General features: G+C 41.3%; 1 protein-coding gene and 1 long non-coding RNA gene across 4 annotated transcripts in view; one reads left to right on the top strand and one right to left on the bottom strand.

Moving 5' to 3' along the window:
* Positions 1-714, bottom strand: part of LOC127358703 (uncharacterized) — a 73,489-nt gene extending 72,775 nt beyond the window's left edge. The window contains exon 1 of the long non-coding RNA XR_007882503.1: positions 368-714. This is a non-coding gene — a long non-coding RNA (uncharacterized LOC127358703). The remainder of the gene's footprint in view (positions 1-367) is intronic.
* Positions 715-1,284: 570 nt separating this feature from the next.
* Positions 1,285-17,054, top strand: nrf1 (nuclear respiratory factor 1). 3 transcript variants are annotated; one of them, XM_051391991.1, is made up of 12 exons: positions 1,285-1,419; positions 3,135-3,246; positions 3,450-3,594; positions 4,306-4,420; positions 4,598-4,724; positions 5,165-5,305; positions 8,323-8,481; positions 8,648-8,863; positions 8,996-9,094; positions 9,476-9,633; positions 12,142-12,263; positions 15,871-17,054. In XM_051391991.1, the coding sequence occupies exons 2-12, from the start codon at positions 3,178-3,180 to the stop codon at positions 16,029-16,031; spliced, it is 1,512 nt and encodes a 503-aa protein (XP_051247951.1). In that variant the 5' UTR covers positions 1,285-1,419; positions 3,135-3,177; the 3' UTR covers positions 16,032-17,054. The 3 variants fall into 3 exon arrangements, with proteins under 3 accessions (XP_051247951.1, XP_051247950.1, XP_051247949.1); XM_051391990.1 differs by having other exon boundaries at positions 3,135-3,255; XM_051391989.1 differs by having other exon boundaries at positions 3,135-3,267.
* The last annotated feature ends 190 nt before the right edge of the window (positions 17,055-17,244 follow it).

Below are 17,244 nucleotides of genomic sequence, written 5' to 3'. Positions count from 1 at the left end.
GTTTTTGTTTTAGAGACGTGTTGATTCAAACTTCATGATCATTTTGGAGGGTGGTTCTTATTTTTTCCACCCCATTTATCAATGTGGGCAGGCTAAATAACAGAAACACTGCTCTGTATGAAGCGCCAAGGACTGCAGGCCCCACAAATATCACAAAGTTGAATCCAAACCTCCCTAAAACAGTTTCAATAAGAGGTATGGTTTATTGCAGGACTGCTGTATAAAACTGTATTAGCCTTAGCTCGGTATACTTATTGGCTTCTTAAACAATATAAGATACTTCTGTACAAGCCAGCTAGGTCCCATTAAAATAAACTGTGAAAAACTTACAGTCTATATATTATTTCTCTTACAGTACTCGACTAACCTCTTTAGGGAATCAGCCAGCTGGTTCATGGAGAAAGTATCCCAGTGTATCCTGACTGACACAGGTGTTGCTGATTGGAGTAAGTTGGAAACGTGACGAGTTCCCTAATTAAGACATTTTAACACCACATAACTAACGTTAAACTCTACAATTTTTGTTTGTTTGTTTGTTTTGCTTCATGTTTGTCGCCCAGCAGGTAAGTTAGACAACTTCAGGTTACCGCAACAACAGTCAGTCACCCGTCGGCAGCCGTTGAGTTCAGTACGTAGTACGAGGGGGCGTGGCTTGCCAGGTCTAATGTTGCGTTCATGAACTATCGGAATTATTACCCATTACTAATGGTGCGTAAATGGGAGTTCCTGATTCAATAAAAAGGCACAATCGCTGTCACTAGAAAAGGAAATTTACGATACCAGAGTTTCCTAAATACGAGCTGTCGCCAGTGAAAACATTCAGGTGTTCAGGTTATTAGTGTAATTTGTTTTGGCCTTAAGTACCGTATTTCCTTTTTTAATGTTTTTAATGCATTATGTGAAACACTTTAAAGTCGTCCTTGGGCATGAAATGTAGTACTAAACAAAAAAAAAACGTGCCTTGCCCCACACCTATGGTTCGTATTTTCAGTGTTGCTTTTCTATTTCTTACTTTAAAAAAAAAACTGTAAATATTTTATATACTAGAGTTTCATTACACAGTCCCTTGCGATTTGCAACTACTGACAACTATAACTAAATTTTTGTTGCATATTTTCTTGCAATTATGGCATGATATTAGCATATCCACCAGCACAATATATTCCCTTTTTTATAAAACAGAAGGAATAAGCAACAACCACCGACAGACGTGCTTTCACGCCCGACAGCGCTTCAAAACGTCTGAATATATGAACGGTGACTCTGAGAGATAGGAGCGGCACCTGAAGGCACCACCAGTGCCGCTCAGTATTGTGTGCGGTCTGCGCGCTGTGTCTGCTGCTGGCTCCCCTCTGTCCTCCATTCTCGGCTCCATCCCCGCTGTACGGCGCAGGCCCGAAGTAGCGCAGCCGCTCTGAGGTTAGTGCCCTACCGCGCAATCTCCATTTATTTCAGCCCCGGCGCAGCCGCATCATCGAACCCGGCAGCGTCGGGGTGAAAGATGCAGATTGTTTAGATGTTGACTGGAGCTGCGTTATGGCGCATATGTGGCTTTATGGAAGGATTCATTTGCTAGTCGCGAATCGACAACAAGCTCGGAGAGTGTAGAATAGCTGTGGACGAGACGCAGGCCGCTGGGCCTGTTGTAGCTCTGTGTTTTGTTTCATATTGCGCGGGTTTAATGCTAGCTGCTGAGTTACTACGGTTTACCTCCCATTGTACTGCACTGAATGAATTTATTTTTTTTAGTTTCCGAACATCAACCAAACTACTGCTGTTCTCGCTCTCAGTCAGTGTCCATTCAGATGGACGAAGCTACACTGCCAAATTGTTAGCTAGCTAGCTTATTAGCCAAATGTAGGACATTGCTAGCTTAGCTCGGTTTGGCAGTCGTTTGTCAACCGAGCCGGCAAATCGGCTAACATTACACCACTGCAACACTTGAGCAATAACGTTGCCTTTTTAATAACAGTAGTTTTACCTACTTACAAGGTGCTGTGGAGATTATCCTTATTGCAAGACATGGCTACGATGAAACATCAATGTTATTGTTGAGTCGTGCACCGATTCTGTTATCATCCCATTGATCCTATCAGCAGCTACAGTACATGTAGAGGGGATATTGGATGCAAATAAACCTGTCTGACTGCACTTAATGACAACATTTTGACTTTGTAATTTTGTATTGGTGCATACAGTTCCTGTCCAAGTCTCTGAATCCTCTCTTTCAAAGTGAAAACCATGTGTCTATTAGAAATATTTGTTCAATTCTATATATTCCATATACAAGCTGATAACATGTCACCATGAATCAAGTGAGCAGGTTATCCTCATTAAACTTTTCTACATCAGTCACAACAATATATTGATTGATTTATGGATTTCTAAGTGAACAAAAGCATATTATGTGTGTGTTTAGTTGAAGCTTATTGTATGTGTGAGTGATTCCCACCCCTCTGTCAGACTATAATACCACAGCATTCACACACACATGCAATTCACCAGTGGATATACACACACACACTTACTGCCTCCAAATTGACTGCAGATAGACCTGCTTACTTACTGTTTTACTATCAGGAATCTCCTTTTTAATCAGTTGCGTATGAAGCTATGTATCTAAATAGTGCCAATTTATCTATAAATGTGTTGAATGCATCTTGTAAATCTCTTGTAAGACCTATGATGTAACACATAATAAATGGGGAAATAAAATATTTTCATGCTTTGATTACAGTGATGTCCCAAATGAAACTCTTATTGATACAGTATGAAGCCCTCTAGAGGCAGAGCAGTGGTGATGCAATCGATGTACTCAAAGACTCAGACAAGAAATACAAAGATAACAACCACATCTTTACACTATTGATATACATAATTTTATTTACTGTGAAAATATTTGTATTTGTTTGATGCTGTCATATTGGTAGTACCTGATACATTACATTGTGTATGTACAATAATATGCTTCTGCTAAGCTGTATATCAGTAGTCAATACAGCAGGAATAACTCCAATACAAGTTCTGTGCTATTGTAATTAGATGAAATTTACTCAGGCAACCATACAGGGATGAAACGGCTCCACTATCATTATCTTATGCTGCATCGCTTCTTTTCCTCTTTCTCTCTTCAGTCATTGTACCACGGATCCAGCTGTCTTGACCAGGTGGCCAATAATGGACGAACACGTCGTTCACCAGACAGAACACATGACCACCATCGAGGCCAGTGCCGTCAGCCAACAGGTCCAGCAGGTGCACTTAGAGGCAATAGTGACTAAGTATTTAAACAGTGGAAACCAGGAATGATCTTTCTTAGCTCAAGTCACATTGTTTTACCTGCTAGTTAGGTTATTGGACTAGAACAGAACACCTCAGTCAGATATGAGTACTGTGATATTTTGTTTAGAAGTTTAGACCCATTCAACTTGGATGATTACTGTGTATAGGTACACGTGGCCACCTTTACTGAAGCATCCATGATGAGCGCGGAGGAAGACTCAACATCCTCACCGGATGATGATCCTTACGATGACACGGACATCCTTAACTCGGCTGGTACTGATGAGGTCACCGCCCACCTGGCTGCTGCAGGTATGTCTAGACTCTACCCAGTAAAGAGAAATCTTATTTGATAAGGAGCATCCAATAATGCTTAAGTAGGTTTTCCGACCAATGTCTGGCCGTACCTTAATATTCTGTGAGGTTCTGGCTGAGATTTAGTCTGTGTTGATATTATTTCTCATTTGCACTGAGTTGAGTTGAAGCTGCATCCCCTGTCTCAGAATGTCTGGCACAAAGAACATCATCTGATTAAAACAAATAAGACCTTCTGTTTCTGTGTTTTTAGCAGATGTTTTTTTCTATCTTGCATCTCTGAGTTCTGCTTATCCAGTAAAACATCCATTGTGGCCTTAATTCAGTGTAATGCTTTTAACTGAACAGCAGGAGATGCCAATGGACTGTTTTGTGGAGGCAGTGCCACTCTACTGTATTGCCTCCTCTCAAGACACTCTTTGTCTTTTCCCTTTTAAGTTGGTGCTAGTGAGCCAGCAATTCTACTCCATTTTAAACCAGTTTCATCCTTATTCACTTTTAAAAAATAGAAAAATAAATTTAATAATAACACCCATACTCTATAAGCCATACATTCAAGATCAATCAAACCAGGGAGGAAATCAACAGCATTTAGAATCAATCTACTGAATGTTGTTTGTTCTGATTACTATCCTCTACTTTTACTAACAGACACACTCTTTTCTCTCTCTCTCTCTCTCTCTCTCTCTCTCTCTCTCTCTCTCTCAGGGCCAGTAGGAATGGCTGCTGCTGCTGCCGTGGCAACTGGTAAGAAAAGAAAGAGGCCTCATATCTTTGAATCCAACCCGTCCATCCGCAAAAGGCAGCAGACTCGTCTGCTCAGGTGAGCTCTAAACACCAACAGGCCAACTTTCCCCATATATATTTTCCCTCAACAGTTACAGTGACTGAAATGTCACTTTCAGCATCTGAGGTGATTGTTCACTCTCAGACAGAGTTGGTTTTGTACTTTATGGCTTTTATTCTGAACCAGGAGGTAAAGACTATTGTGTGTTTACAGGAAACTGCGAGCCACCCTGGATGAGTACACCACCAGAGTGGGCCAACAGGCTATAGTGCTGTGTATCTCTCCCTCCAAACCCAACCCTGTGTTCAAGGTGTTTGGTGCTGCTCCCCTTGAGAATGTGGTGAGTTTTACAGTCAGCAAGTTGAACACATTTATCTGCTGCACAATGAAACTCTCCAACCTCTTAATTACTGCAACATGCTACTGCATATTTTACAAAGATGTACGTTGTACATGTACATTCCTCTCTCACAAAAGATTATAGAATAAGGTTCAAACCTCTTTGTTAGTAGTCATTTACTTTGTATGTCAAAAATAGTCCATCACAAGTCCAAATTGAGAGCTTAAAATTCTGACAGTGTAAAAGAAAGGATACAGTCAATTTATAATGCTATCAAACAAAGAAAGGCAAGAAACTCTTTGCATATGTGAAGATGTTTATCAGCAAATGTTTGGTAATCTTGCTTGGTCTTCCAGTTAACCATTAATCTCTTGTAGCATCTGATTTAGTTCCAGCACTAAACCGAAACACTGTGCCACAACTGTCTTCCTATCCTCCAGGTCAGGAAGTATAAGGGCATGATGTTGGAGGATCTGGAGAACGCTCTGGCTGAACATGCCCCTGCTGGGGGAGATCTGGCCTCAGAGCTGCCCCCTCTCACCATTGATGGCATCCCTGTCTCTGTGGACAAGATGACCCAGGTTAGAATTGAAGCTCTCTCCACTTATCTGTTGTGGTCCAAACCTTCCAAGTAAAATAACCCAGTTTGTCTGAGACACAAACACAGTCCCAGCAGAGGGCACCAGTTGGCAACAAATCTGAATCACAGACTGGTTTTTTTTTGTGTCTTGTTTTGTAGCAAGAGCTTAGCTAGCTGTATGTATCAAGGTCAAGCAATCAATTTTATCTTCTTTGACATGCCCGTCAGTGTCACTTGATGAGTTTGAGTCATGCATACTAACACGTAATTATTTCTAAAATACATAAATTCATTTTAATGATCAAAAGTGACTTCAGCATTGTAATTCACTAATACAGTAATGCATGATGCATAGGTAGTGTCTGCATCTGAAGACAAGCCAAGCCTCCTCCCTTTACGAGACAGGCTATGGTATCAGCAAGAGGCTGTGCAGAGCTCTTGGTAGGCCTTTCACTGCAACATTAGCACCACTGGCAGCCTGAGTCCTCTTTTCACCCGAGGGAACCCAGCTTGTTTACTCTGCCTTCCCAGTGCTGCTGACGCATTCTCTGGATCATCGTCATGAGTAGCCAGCATGACAGTGGCCCTCAGAGACGGCCCTCAACCCTGGGAGCACGGTAGCCAATCCCAAAGCCAGATGTGTCCTCGGAGGGCAGGTGTTAGTTGGTGCTTGTTTTTCTGGAGGTTGTAGGATGAGACTATCACGAGTAACCTGTTGCCTCACTCAGCTTGGCCCAAGCCAGGTGGGAAGGTGTGGGGGTTGGTGTTTTTAGAGGTATGTGTGTGCCAATTGTTTGAAACAGGATGTTGTCAGGTCCCTCTGGGAAAGGTCGATCAACCTTAGAAAGGGCAAGTTTGATAATGAGAACGCTGCGTGAAAGGGAGATGAATCAGATTTAGTGCTTGGTTAGTATGCCTTACTCTTCTCAGTAGGTTTTGTGCTGCTGAAGAAGTCCCAAGTAAGGTTTAGTGACACAGGCAAGTGCCCTGGTCAGTCTGATATGTGGAGCATCTGTAGCAGGTGATCCCGGGTCTAGCCTGAGCCCATAATTACCCCCGAGCCTTGTTAGGGCCAGGGACCCGGCAACATAGCCGCCTTCCTAAATGCTGATTGGACCATTGCTTGGAGGATTAGGATTGGGGGGGTGGGGTGGTGGGTGCAAGGACAACATGCCACTTAACTCACTAGCCACTGTAATTAGGCCATCTGGCCTAGGGCACATGCATCCACATACATCCACACATGGACCAGCCACAGGTGGAAATGCAAGCATCTTTTTGCTACTAAGTCCTTTTTTTCTGGGGCTAATCCAAATTGTTCTGTCAGTAAGTGTTGGCGGAAGTGAAGCGCCTTTACTGCAGCCCCTGGGTGTTTGTTTTTCCAGAGCTGGTCTTGTATTGACCATCCATTTTCTATCAAAGTTCATTTTGTCATATTTCTTTGTGTGCTGCACTGAGGAACCATGTATAGGTGGTTTCTGGTTGTCAGTTAGAAATGGGGGTCTAAGGGGGGGAGGAGGGAGGGATTTATTTCTCCTGGAACCAAATTTAGCCTGTGATGTCAAGGCAGGCAGACGCTGCAGTGCCTCATTGTGCAATATAATCCCCCCGGTGATGCTTGCATATTACCAGGACACTGAGGACATTGGCACTAAACCCCACCCAAGCCTGTCAGTGAGTGTGAGTGTATGCTCGCTCTGGAAGTGTTGATGTGGCGGTGAGTGGATATGCATGCAGCTCACTGCTGCACGTGAAGCATGTATGTTGGTTGATAATCAATAGCAAGGAAATGAGGTTAGATTAAGACCTTTCTCTTATTCCCTTTCCTGCTTTGGGGCACAATGCAAACTTCTGGAGACACTTAGAATATATTAGGTGTATTAAAGCTCTCTTTGGGTTATCTGGCTTCATTAAACCTACATTCAGTTGTTAATGTATTAGGTACACCTAGCTTAAACTAGTTTGTCCCATTTATTTCAGTAATCCAGTCCAATCCAACTTTATTTGTTAAGCACTTTAAAAACAACCAAAGTTGACCAAAGTGCTGTACAGGAGAATAAATAAGACATCATAGACTTAATATTGTTCAACATCACTACAAACTATATTCTTCATTGTTGTAGTATTTTTTTCTTTTCACCAGTTTTTAATATTGAAAATACACACTGATGGTACAAATAAGTCAGATGGTCCAGTACAATGATCAGTTTTAGCCTACTGCAGATTTATCGTATTGGCATATTTGTAACATGAAACTGCAACAGTTTTACTTTTGAACTGTAAAATGTCCCTAGTACATACTTTGGTCACAATTCCTTATGAATCCTTATGAAACACATTAATGAAAAATGTTCAGGTCAGGTGCTACCAATTAATTTCCTTTTTAACAATTAGTGAAAATAATAAGCCCTACCTCTGCAATATAAATAATGGACATCCTATTTAAGTGCTGGTCTCTTAACTCTAGGACAAAGTAATAAGCCCACAATTACACACAATTTTAGTTCTAAGGACCTGCACTAAAGAAGCTTTACTCCATTGTTTGTGAATGGGACACTCAAATATAATAGACAAGCACTCATTGATACAATCAATCCACAGTAATAACTTGAGTCTCTATGTTTTTGTTTGACATTGATTTTCATTTTTAACAATATTGACCAGCCTGTCCTTGTTAATACCTACACTGAGTATACTGGAGCCTTTCCTAGGACAGGTTGACTGCTGGACTGTGTCTGATCACCCCTGATGTTCCCATAGTGTCTGGAGCCACAGCCATAGATTGGTCTGTTAATAAACATGATCGCATTGTTCTCCTTTTAGAAAGCCAGTTTCTATTTGCAGGCCATGACCACCTCAGCACCCGGTAGCAGGTACCCGATCAATACGCGCCTCCTGCTGCCTGCTCAAGGGCGTGTGTGCTTACGTGTGTGTGAGGGAGTCACTGCAGCTTTCCACTTTAGAGTTTTGGTGTGTGTATCATTTCCTTACTCCATGCATCTGTCCCTTTTGCTTCAGGCCCAGTTGCGAGCGTTCATCCCAGAAATGTTGAAGTACTCGACAGGCAGAGGGAAGCCTGGCTGGGGAAAGGAGAGCTGCAAGCCAGCGTGGTGGCCTGAGGATATCCCTTGGGCCAACGTCCGCAGTGACGTCCGCACAGAAGAGCAGAAACAGAGGGTGAGAGAAATACTGGTGTAATGATGTCATACTTTATCGATCTCTGCAGGAAAATACTGTTTTGCCTTGCCCCTTCCTCCCAATAACATTTGTCCTTATTAAGCCTCAATTGTTTAACAAACAAACGTATTATCTGCCATATTAACTTGTATTTCTGTTTCCTAAGGTGTCTTGGACGCAGGCGTTGCGAACCATCGTTAAGAACTGCTACAAGCAGCACGGCCGTGAGGATCTGCTGTATGCTTTTGAAGACCAACAGATAACCACGACAGCACCCACTCAGCACCACCTGACCACTGCGCAGAGTATCGCTCACCTTGTGCCCTCACAAACTGTGGTACAGACCATCAACAACCCTGACGGAACAGTCTCGCTCATCCAGGTGCATTTCACTTGCTGCTTTGATCATGATGGTCTTTGGGATTCAAATTAAAATCTCACACAGTAATCCTAAGGTTTAATACCCTGCCCATTTACTTTTTTGTTTTTTTGTGACTGCAACCTTTTCTCTCAGGTTGGTACGGGACACACAGTTGCCACCCTGGCAGATGCATCAGAGCTGCCCGGTGTTACGGTGGCACAGGTCAACTACTCCACTGTGACTGATGGAGAGGTAATCCCCACATGAATAAACATATATTTCTAAATCACTTTATTATTATTCTCTATAAGTATATACACATTTCTGGCTTCTAGACTACTGCAATAAACTCTAAATGAACCACTCCTTTAATTGCCAAAACACATAAATTGATATATATAACAAGTCTGATGAGGAGTTGAGGAAAAGTGCCACTAATGGCTGAGTCATAGAAAAAAAGAATATGCAGCAAATTTCAATGAAGTGCACTTAGTGGGAGCTGTCCATTCAGCACCACAAAATCAAAAGCCAGAAGACCAGCCATCCATTAACAGCAATCTTCACCCAATTATTTATTTCTATACTGCTGATCCTCGCTTGCCTTCTGTATAAAGTTGTATTGTTCCTCTTCAGGTGGAGCAGAACTGGGCCACTCTCCAAGGTGGCGAGATGACGATCCAAACCACTCAGGCCTCAGAGGCTACGCAGGCGGTAGCATCCCTGGCTGAAGCCGCCGTCGCTGCCAGTCAGGAGATGCAGCCCGGAGCCACCGTCACAATGGCTCTAAACAGGTGAGGATGGCTGAGGTGAAATAAGTTATTTGGCAAGGTCATGGAGGAACAAGTCTTTTAAAGTCACAAGTAAATAACACCTTTATGTTATTTGGCTTTGACTTTGTGGGGCATGAAGGCAACATGAGAAAGAAATGCTTATCTATAGAGTAAAAAGACTAAAAAGGCATACTTACATTGGGGCCTTGTGTATAAGAGATTGTAAATGTTCATATTCAGATCTACAATTGCTGTTATCTTTCAGCAGCATTCTCATTTGGAGAATCTATTTTATTCTAAATCTATTTTAGGTGGATTTATGTCATGAATTTTATTGAGAACTGAAGTAGATCACTTATAGATTTCAAGTGTGTGTATGGCTCATATCCTCAGCTCACAAGTTTCCTGCTCACAAGTTTCCTCCTCACACCTGACAAAGAGGGAAATGGAGGTTGGATTGTTTGCAACAAAAAAGCAGAAATGGCAGCATAAAGCAGTCACTGTAGAATTGCCCCCTCTATTTAAAAAAACAAATGGGGATTTGGTATTTAACTTTCACTGACACAATCCTCTATGGTCTTCACTTACTAATGGTGGAGCCAGCAAACACTGCAGACCCTAAGAAAACTCTGTAATTACTCGGCAGCTCTAACAATTGGATGAGAATGAGACAGCTGTCAGAGCGGGTCGCTGGGGTCCCCTGGAGAGTCAACTGCCTCTCTTCCTAGTTCAGCCCCTAATTAATTAGCCTGTAGCTTTTATAGAGGCAGCGTGCAAAGGTGCACAACCATTAAATTGGTTGTTAGACACATATTTCCATGTGCTAACAGCTCTGTATAATTCTGTTTATTGCAAAAACACGCAGATGTTAAGGGATTGACTGCTAATTAGTGCAATTAAGTCAGAAAAGGTTTGAAATAAAATCACACATAAAATGGCATTTAGAACTTGTAATTGAAGCTGTATTAATAGATTGTGAGAGTTAAGGAAACAGTATGCTGACCCTTATTTAAACGGTGACTGCAGATTCAGGAAACAGTCCTGTTTTCAATCATAATACCATCAACAGTGACAAATGTCTTAACTGCAGCCACTCAGTAGTAAAACATGTACAGGGCATGTTGCTTTTTAATGTTTTTCTGGAGGCAAATCAGCCACACATGATTGTATTCAGATGGGATCTACAACAGGGTCTTAAACCATGTCCCATGGAGGACCAAGTGTCTGCAGGATCTGATTACAGAGCAGGAATACAAGCAAGTTGGAAGTTGAAAGTGTGCTCATTAAAAAGATTTGTTAGTAGTCATTGGTTGCAGCTAAAACCTATAGACTTGTAGCTAGCCATAGCCACTTCTTGATCTACACCTTTGATTCTTCTCGTCTTTCTTTCTTATAATCTAAAAGGTCTTCAAGGTCTGCAAATTCATCAGTCAGACTTGCTGAGATGCTGACATTTCTGTTTTTTCCCAGCAGTAGTGTCAAGGCAATAATTTCAGATCTGTATGGGTATGTCCCATTGGGGCTTGTTACCTGCACCCACCTGAGTCCTCCTTCCTCTCCCCTCCTCTCCCCTGTTTACCTGTGCTAAGCTACTCTGGGCTCTCTGCTCCACAGGCTCTGGAACATTTTGTCTCTGTTTTCCAGCTCCAGAGGGAGAATAGAGCCTCTTTCTCTTGCTGTCTTTTCTGCTGTGTTGACATTGTGACCAAAAATTACACCATATCATATCAGCCGTGGTCAACTGCAAAACACTATTAGTAAATCCCTCTCATTGCCAAGATTTGGCCATTTAATCTTCATTGATTGCACAAAATGTTTACCTCTTAACAGAAAAACTTCATTCTTTGTCTTTGCAATTGATGAAAAATGTATCAAAATACAAAAACTCACTGTCACTGAAAACTTGATAGAAAGTGTTTTAATATCAATGTTGTCAGACTCTGCTGACATCTTCCTACAGAACAATATGCAGTTGGGTGTCATCCACATAGAACCGCAGTGCGAATGCATCATCACTGCTTACTGTCTCTGTCTGTACTCTCTCAGCTCCTCCTCCTCCTCCTTATCTGTCCGTCTGTAGTTCTATCTCAGATGTGATTATAAGTCCAAGCTGTGAACAGTTCCATTAGTTCATAACGAAGCTGGTGTGGTAATAGGCTCGTGGTAATTCCACTGGACAGATCTGGTTAATAAAACTGCTTTGTTAGACCCGTAGCACCTGGCCTTTAGGGAGATGTGACAGATTCTCCATAAGTCCAGACTAGAAAAGCCTCTTACAGCTCATACACTCCTACCTCTTCACCCCACATCTCTCTAATAACCCTCGTCTTTGTGAGCAGACTGTGTGTGTGTGTGTGTGTGTGTGTGTGTGTGTGTGTGTGTGTGTGTGTGTGTGTACACCCTCATATATATGAGGGTGTTTTGTGTGTGTGTTTTTATTTTAAATTGTAAGCACAGAAAAGGTATATTTCCCCCTTTCCTTTACAAATTGTTCACTATATCTGATGTGTGTGTTTGTGTGTTTTGCAGTGAGGCAGCAGCCCATGCGGTGGCCACATTGGCAGAAGCCACTCTACAAGGCGGAGGGCAGATTGTCCTGGCAGAGACAGCAGCTGCTGTTGGGGCACTTGCAGGGGTTCAAGATGCCACAGGTATATATATTTATCAATGTGTATAATCAACATGACTGGGACAAAATGAAAAATACACTTCAAATGACGGAATTTGTCTATGGCACCAGAGGACAATTTAGTTTGATATTGTGTGTCAAATTACACTGTGCAGTGAGTTTACAAACAGTCATATCATAAATTGCACATCACTTGCAACCTCCATCTGCCCCATCTCAAGATCCGATTCATAAAGGACATTGCGCTAATGATATTACAGTGCAGTCACCCCATAAAGTTTTGCACCTGGGTGCAATTTGTCCGTGTTTTATGTCTGTTAACTGTTAAGTGTAAATTATGCACCTATAAAATGTGTCTCATTGTATTGTATGATTTTCAAAATAAAGAAATATAAATGCAGCTGTGGTTCAGGGAGTAGAGCGGATCATTTTACGAATCAGAGGGTTGGCTGTTCGATCCCCAGCTCCTTCAGTCCGCATGTCAAAGTGTCCTTGAGCAAGATACTGAACCCCAAGTAGTCAAGCTTTCGATCTGTGATGGTGTGTAATAGGATTAGTTCATTTCCGATGAGCAGTTGGCACCTTTTAGGGCAGCCTCTGCCTCTGATGAGTATGAATGCATGTGTGGTTGTTATATACAGTAAGTGTGACAGCCGTTGAACCTCTTCCTGGATTAAACCACATTTCAACTTCAACATATTCAAATCAGTGGTCTGAGTGGAAGCCACAAAATGCTGACAGCTGCAAACTTTGTATATTTATTTCACCCTGACTTCAGTGATCTCTCAAAAAGAAGATGCAAATATTGTGTTTGAGATGTTATAAAATAAAATATAAAAACTGAACCTTTTTTTTTTAATTATTTAGACATTTTTGGCATCACATCTTGACTAATTGGCACTTGTGTGTGTTCCCCAGCCAATGGCATTTCTAATTAGTCTTACTAAGTGTAAGCTTTCCTTCAGTAGCACTGTGGTGAGACCTCTGAGCTCCTACACTCTAATCTACTCTGTGCTGATGTGACAGATGGTGTGTTTGCGTGTGTATGTGTGTGTCTTGTAGCAATACTCCCTTCTCTTAACGATATGTTAGCTTCATGACCCTATCGTCAGCCTCCCTACATGCATGCTGCATGCACTGCTATGGCAGTGGGTGTCTGCTGGGACTGGATGAGTTTGTAATGACATACTCGCATCCTTGTTGGGTACCATTAACAACCATTTTAAGCATATGTTCAGTCAATATCCTCAGGGTGGAACGTAAAGCTACTCCTTGTCAGTAGTTAACATCAGGGGACAGGCTGCAAATCTGATGATGATTGGCAAATGCAGACTATAAATGTAAGTGGTCTATTGCACATGAATACAGATATATATAAGTGGAACTAAAGAAATACATAGCATAAGGAGTCGTATTTTTTATTTATTTAATATTATCCTTTCATATTGATCATTTCTTTTAGAACGTAGATGCTTTGAATCATAGTAATTCGTAAACAGTGCAATGATACTACAATTCATAATGCTAACAAATATAAACATCAAAGTCCATCTCTAGCAGATAACAGGAAGTTCTACACAGACAAAAAGTTTAGTTACACACACACACACGTGTCGAGTTTCAATCATTTTCATATTCGCCATTTCTTCTATTTTTCTCGAGGGAGAGCTTTGATGCAGCAATGTTTTATAGATAGAAACAATAAAAGAAACCAAATAGGGTGTTAAGATGGCAGGAATTGTATTGGTATTAGGTTAATACATCAGGTTAACGCAAGTGAAATTGAATTTCATCATCTTCGTCATAAAACACTCACTAAAACAGTATGTACAGTGTGCTAGCATATATCTGCACATTTGTACACTAATGTCAATTGAAGTTATTCAAATCTAACATCTGTAGCCTTTGTTGTGTGACATCTTGCTTCCTAAACCATAAGGACTCATTTGGCTTCAATAGCTCACTTAATGGAGCTGCCAAAGCCAGTCCTTCTCCCGACTATTGACCTTAGCTAATCACTGTAGTGCTACACAGGAGTGGAGGGCATCGTTTGAAGTGCACTGGCCCAGACACCCTGATTGGCTTGTGTAGCGACCCTTCACTGACACAGGCATGCAGACACACACACACACAATAATACATACACACGACCACACCAGACACGGCCCTTGACGTCTAAGTGACTCTGTTTGAGTGGCCGAATGAGGCACTTCACTCAGTAACTGCGCTGTGTCCGTATGTCACCGTGCCAGGCCAATGCCCCATTCCCTAAGCCCTCCACCATAATCACTGCCAGCACAATTACCTGCATCAGCAAAACTTAACCCTGTCACAAATCACTGGCGAGTGGGCTTACGAGGGCTCACATTAGATGACCAACAATTACAAGCTAACCTGACAAAAGAGGCTGGAGTTTATTTTAGTAGACATGAAAGATGAATAGATTTGAATGCCACCCTCTATCCTCCCAGTTATGTATTTGAAAGCATTCATGGGGAGTGTCTATTTAGTGCATTTAATGTCTAGTGTCTTATCTTACAGTAATGGGAGTGGGCATGAGCCACTGCCATCCCCTACACTGACCTTCTTGCCTGTGTGTGACACCGTGACAGCTTGCAGGGTGGGGCAGAGGCCCACGTGACTGCAGCAGTTAATCCCTACAGGCAGAGACACATACACATATACACTCAAACACACAGCTGGGCATGGGGGGAAGCGAGCTGAGAACGTTCAATCGGACCATTGTTCAGAAATGCCGTCTCTGTAACATGGCTGCCTCCTGTCACAGACAACTACCTGGACCTGACTGCCTCCCGAGCACCGTGTCAAACAAACTCCTTTTGGCCAGAGGCTGAACGAGAAGTATTGGTTCGTTCGTTCGGACTGCAACTAATAGCAATTAAGATGTTGATTACTTTTTTCAGTCTATAAAATGTCAGAAGAGAAATGTGTTCAAGCCCAAAGTTATATCTTTGTATTGCTTGTTTCATCCAAACCCCACACAGAATCTCCGCCCAGCAGATTTTTCACTAATAAATGAATTAACTGATTAATGGATTGTCAAAAGTTGTTGATTATTAATAACTAACTAAATAAAAAATAAATAAAAACTAACTTTGTCTACAGAATACTGTCAATATATAAAGTGATACCAACACCTGAATATTAGGAAAATGATAACATTCCAATATCACAGCTAAGGCTGTAACTAATTATAGTTTTCATTATTGAATAATCAGTTGATTATTTATCTATTCACTCAGGCAATATCTTCAATTTGCTTGTTTTATCTGACAAACAGTTCAAAACTTACAAATATTCTATTTAAAATTACATGACAAGAAAGAAAAGCTTCACATTTTAAATGCTCACACCTCCAGATGCCGCCTGGTAAATGACCTAATAGCTAATAATCAGTTATTAGATTTATTGCCATTTGGTTTCCCGTCTAACTAATAGATAATCCGAGTAATTATCTCAGTACTGATTACAGCTACTTGGGTAAAACAAATAAAATAGATGGATACCAAAACAGTAATTTTGATCCTGTTTTGGTGTTCCACCTTAACACAATCGGGTTAATGGTGCTTTGTGTCTAAATCCAAAATATCTCTGCATCTTCTTCTCAGGTCTGGTCCAGATCCCGGTCAGCATGTACCAGACTGTAGTGACCAGCCTCGCCCAGGGCAACCGGCCCGTCCAGGTTGCCATGGCACCTGTTGCCACACGCATAGATAACACTGTCACGCTGGACGGCCAGGCGGTGGAGGTTGTGACCCTGGAACAGTGACAATTAAAACCCTGGAAAGAGTAGAAGGCACTGAATGGCCACCTTGGAGATTTGTCTATCCTACTGTTTTCCAAGACATCACGCTGTGTACAATGTCAAATATATTTTTAAATGTACATCTGCAGGGGAAGTAAAAGTGAGTTATCGATTCATTGTGTTTACTATGTAAAAAGATTGCTTTTGTTGGTGTAATTTTTCTCCCATTTAGCTTCATGTTTTTTTTTTTAGCTCTGTGATGTTGAGTATTTAGTATTTATTTCTTTACAATTAACCTTTACTTAAAACAAAGATGAACCAAAAAGCTCGGGAGGAAAGCCACCACTGCGTCACACAGTGTGTAACTATCACTGTTCTGGATTTTCATTGTCGTCTATGTGCTACTGTACCGTTTTGTTTTTAGGATGTATTTACAATTCAGTGCCATAGTCAGAAATCACTCCTCTGTTTTCCATATTCATGACCATTCTAAATTTTACTCTGACCACCTCAACTTACCTAAAAACCTGTTAGTATACAGAGCAGCATTGGAGCAGGAGACACTCCCAGACATCTCTCACATTAGACGATGAAATATTACTTTGGAATACCGTCGTCTTGTGTGCTTTTCCCTGTGCTGTTTTACCGTAGTCCACGCACATGCCAAGATTTGTGAAGACTCAGGATATACATCAAGGTGTTTTTTACTGATGGACTGCTAAGATGACTTCCCAAAGCAGCCATTTTGTCTACCAAATCCATTTATTTACACTGCATGGATAGAAGCACCCCTTGGTATGTTATTTTTTTAACATGAACCCTTTGTATGTCAATTAAGACTCGGTGGCCTGCATCACAGAAAGTTAGTCAAACTTGGACATGAGCTGCAGTATTTGTGATGCAAACATCAAAAAAAGTATTTCCTTAAAACTTACAACAACAAAATTGCTTGCCAAGAATCTACGTAGTTGGATGCAGCTGTAACATTTGGTTCAACTTTCACCACTATTTAAAAAAGTCCAATAAAAGGCTGCTGTTCACCATTCATTCTGTTTCTCTCATGATTATTAGTACACTGTTCAACCAAAGGTGTAACCATTAAAGGACATATAGAAAGTTAAAGCAACATTAGTTCATTGTTTTGATATTAACATTGAATCAAAGACTACATGCGATAATGGAAGCTCTACAAAGCCTTTTAGCATCTTTTAGGTAATTGTTTTGGTTTAATATAATG

This window comes from Dicentrarchus labrax, unplaced genomic scaffold (assembly GCF_905237075.1).
Source record: "Dicentrarchus labrax unplaced genomic scaffold, dlabrax2021, whole genome shotgun sequence".
NCBI classification, from domain to species: Eukaryota; Metazoa; Chordata; class Actinopteri; family Moronidae; genus Dicentrarchus; species Dicentrarchus labrax.
Note: the sequence above shows the minus strand (reverse complement) of the source record. Positions and strands in the feature narration are given on the sequence as shown.

Bases quoted from the DNA above. Each gene is read 5' to 3' on its own strand.
- nrf1 (XM_051391989.1), top strand. From the start codon at position 3,178: ATGGACGAACACGTCGTTCACCAGACAGAACACATGACCACCATCGAG. The intron at 9,095-9,475 runs GTAATCCCCACA...GTTCCTCTTCAG, and splicing joins CCACTGTGACTGATGGAGAG to GTGGAGCAGAACTGGGCCAC. The intron at 12,264-15,870 runs GTATATATATTT...TCTTCTTCTCAG, and splicing joins AGGGGTTCAAGATGCCACAG to GTCTGGTCCAGATCCCGGTC.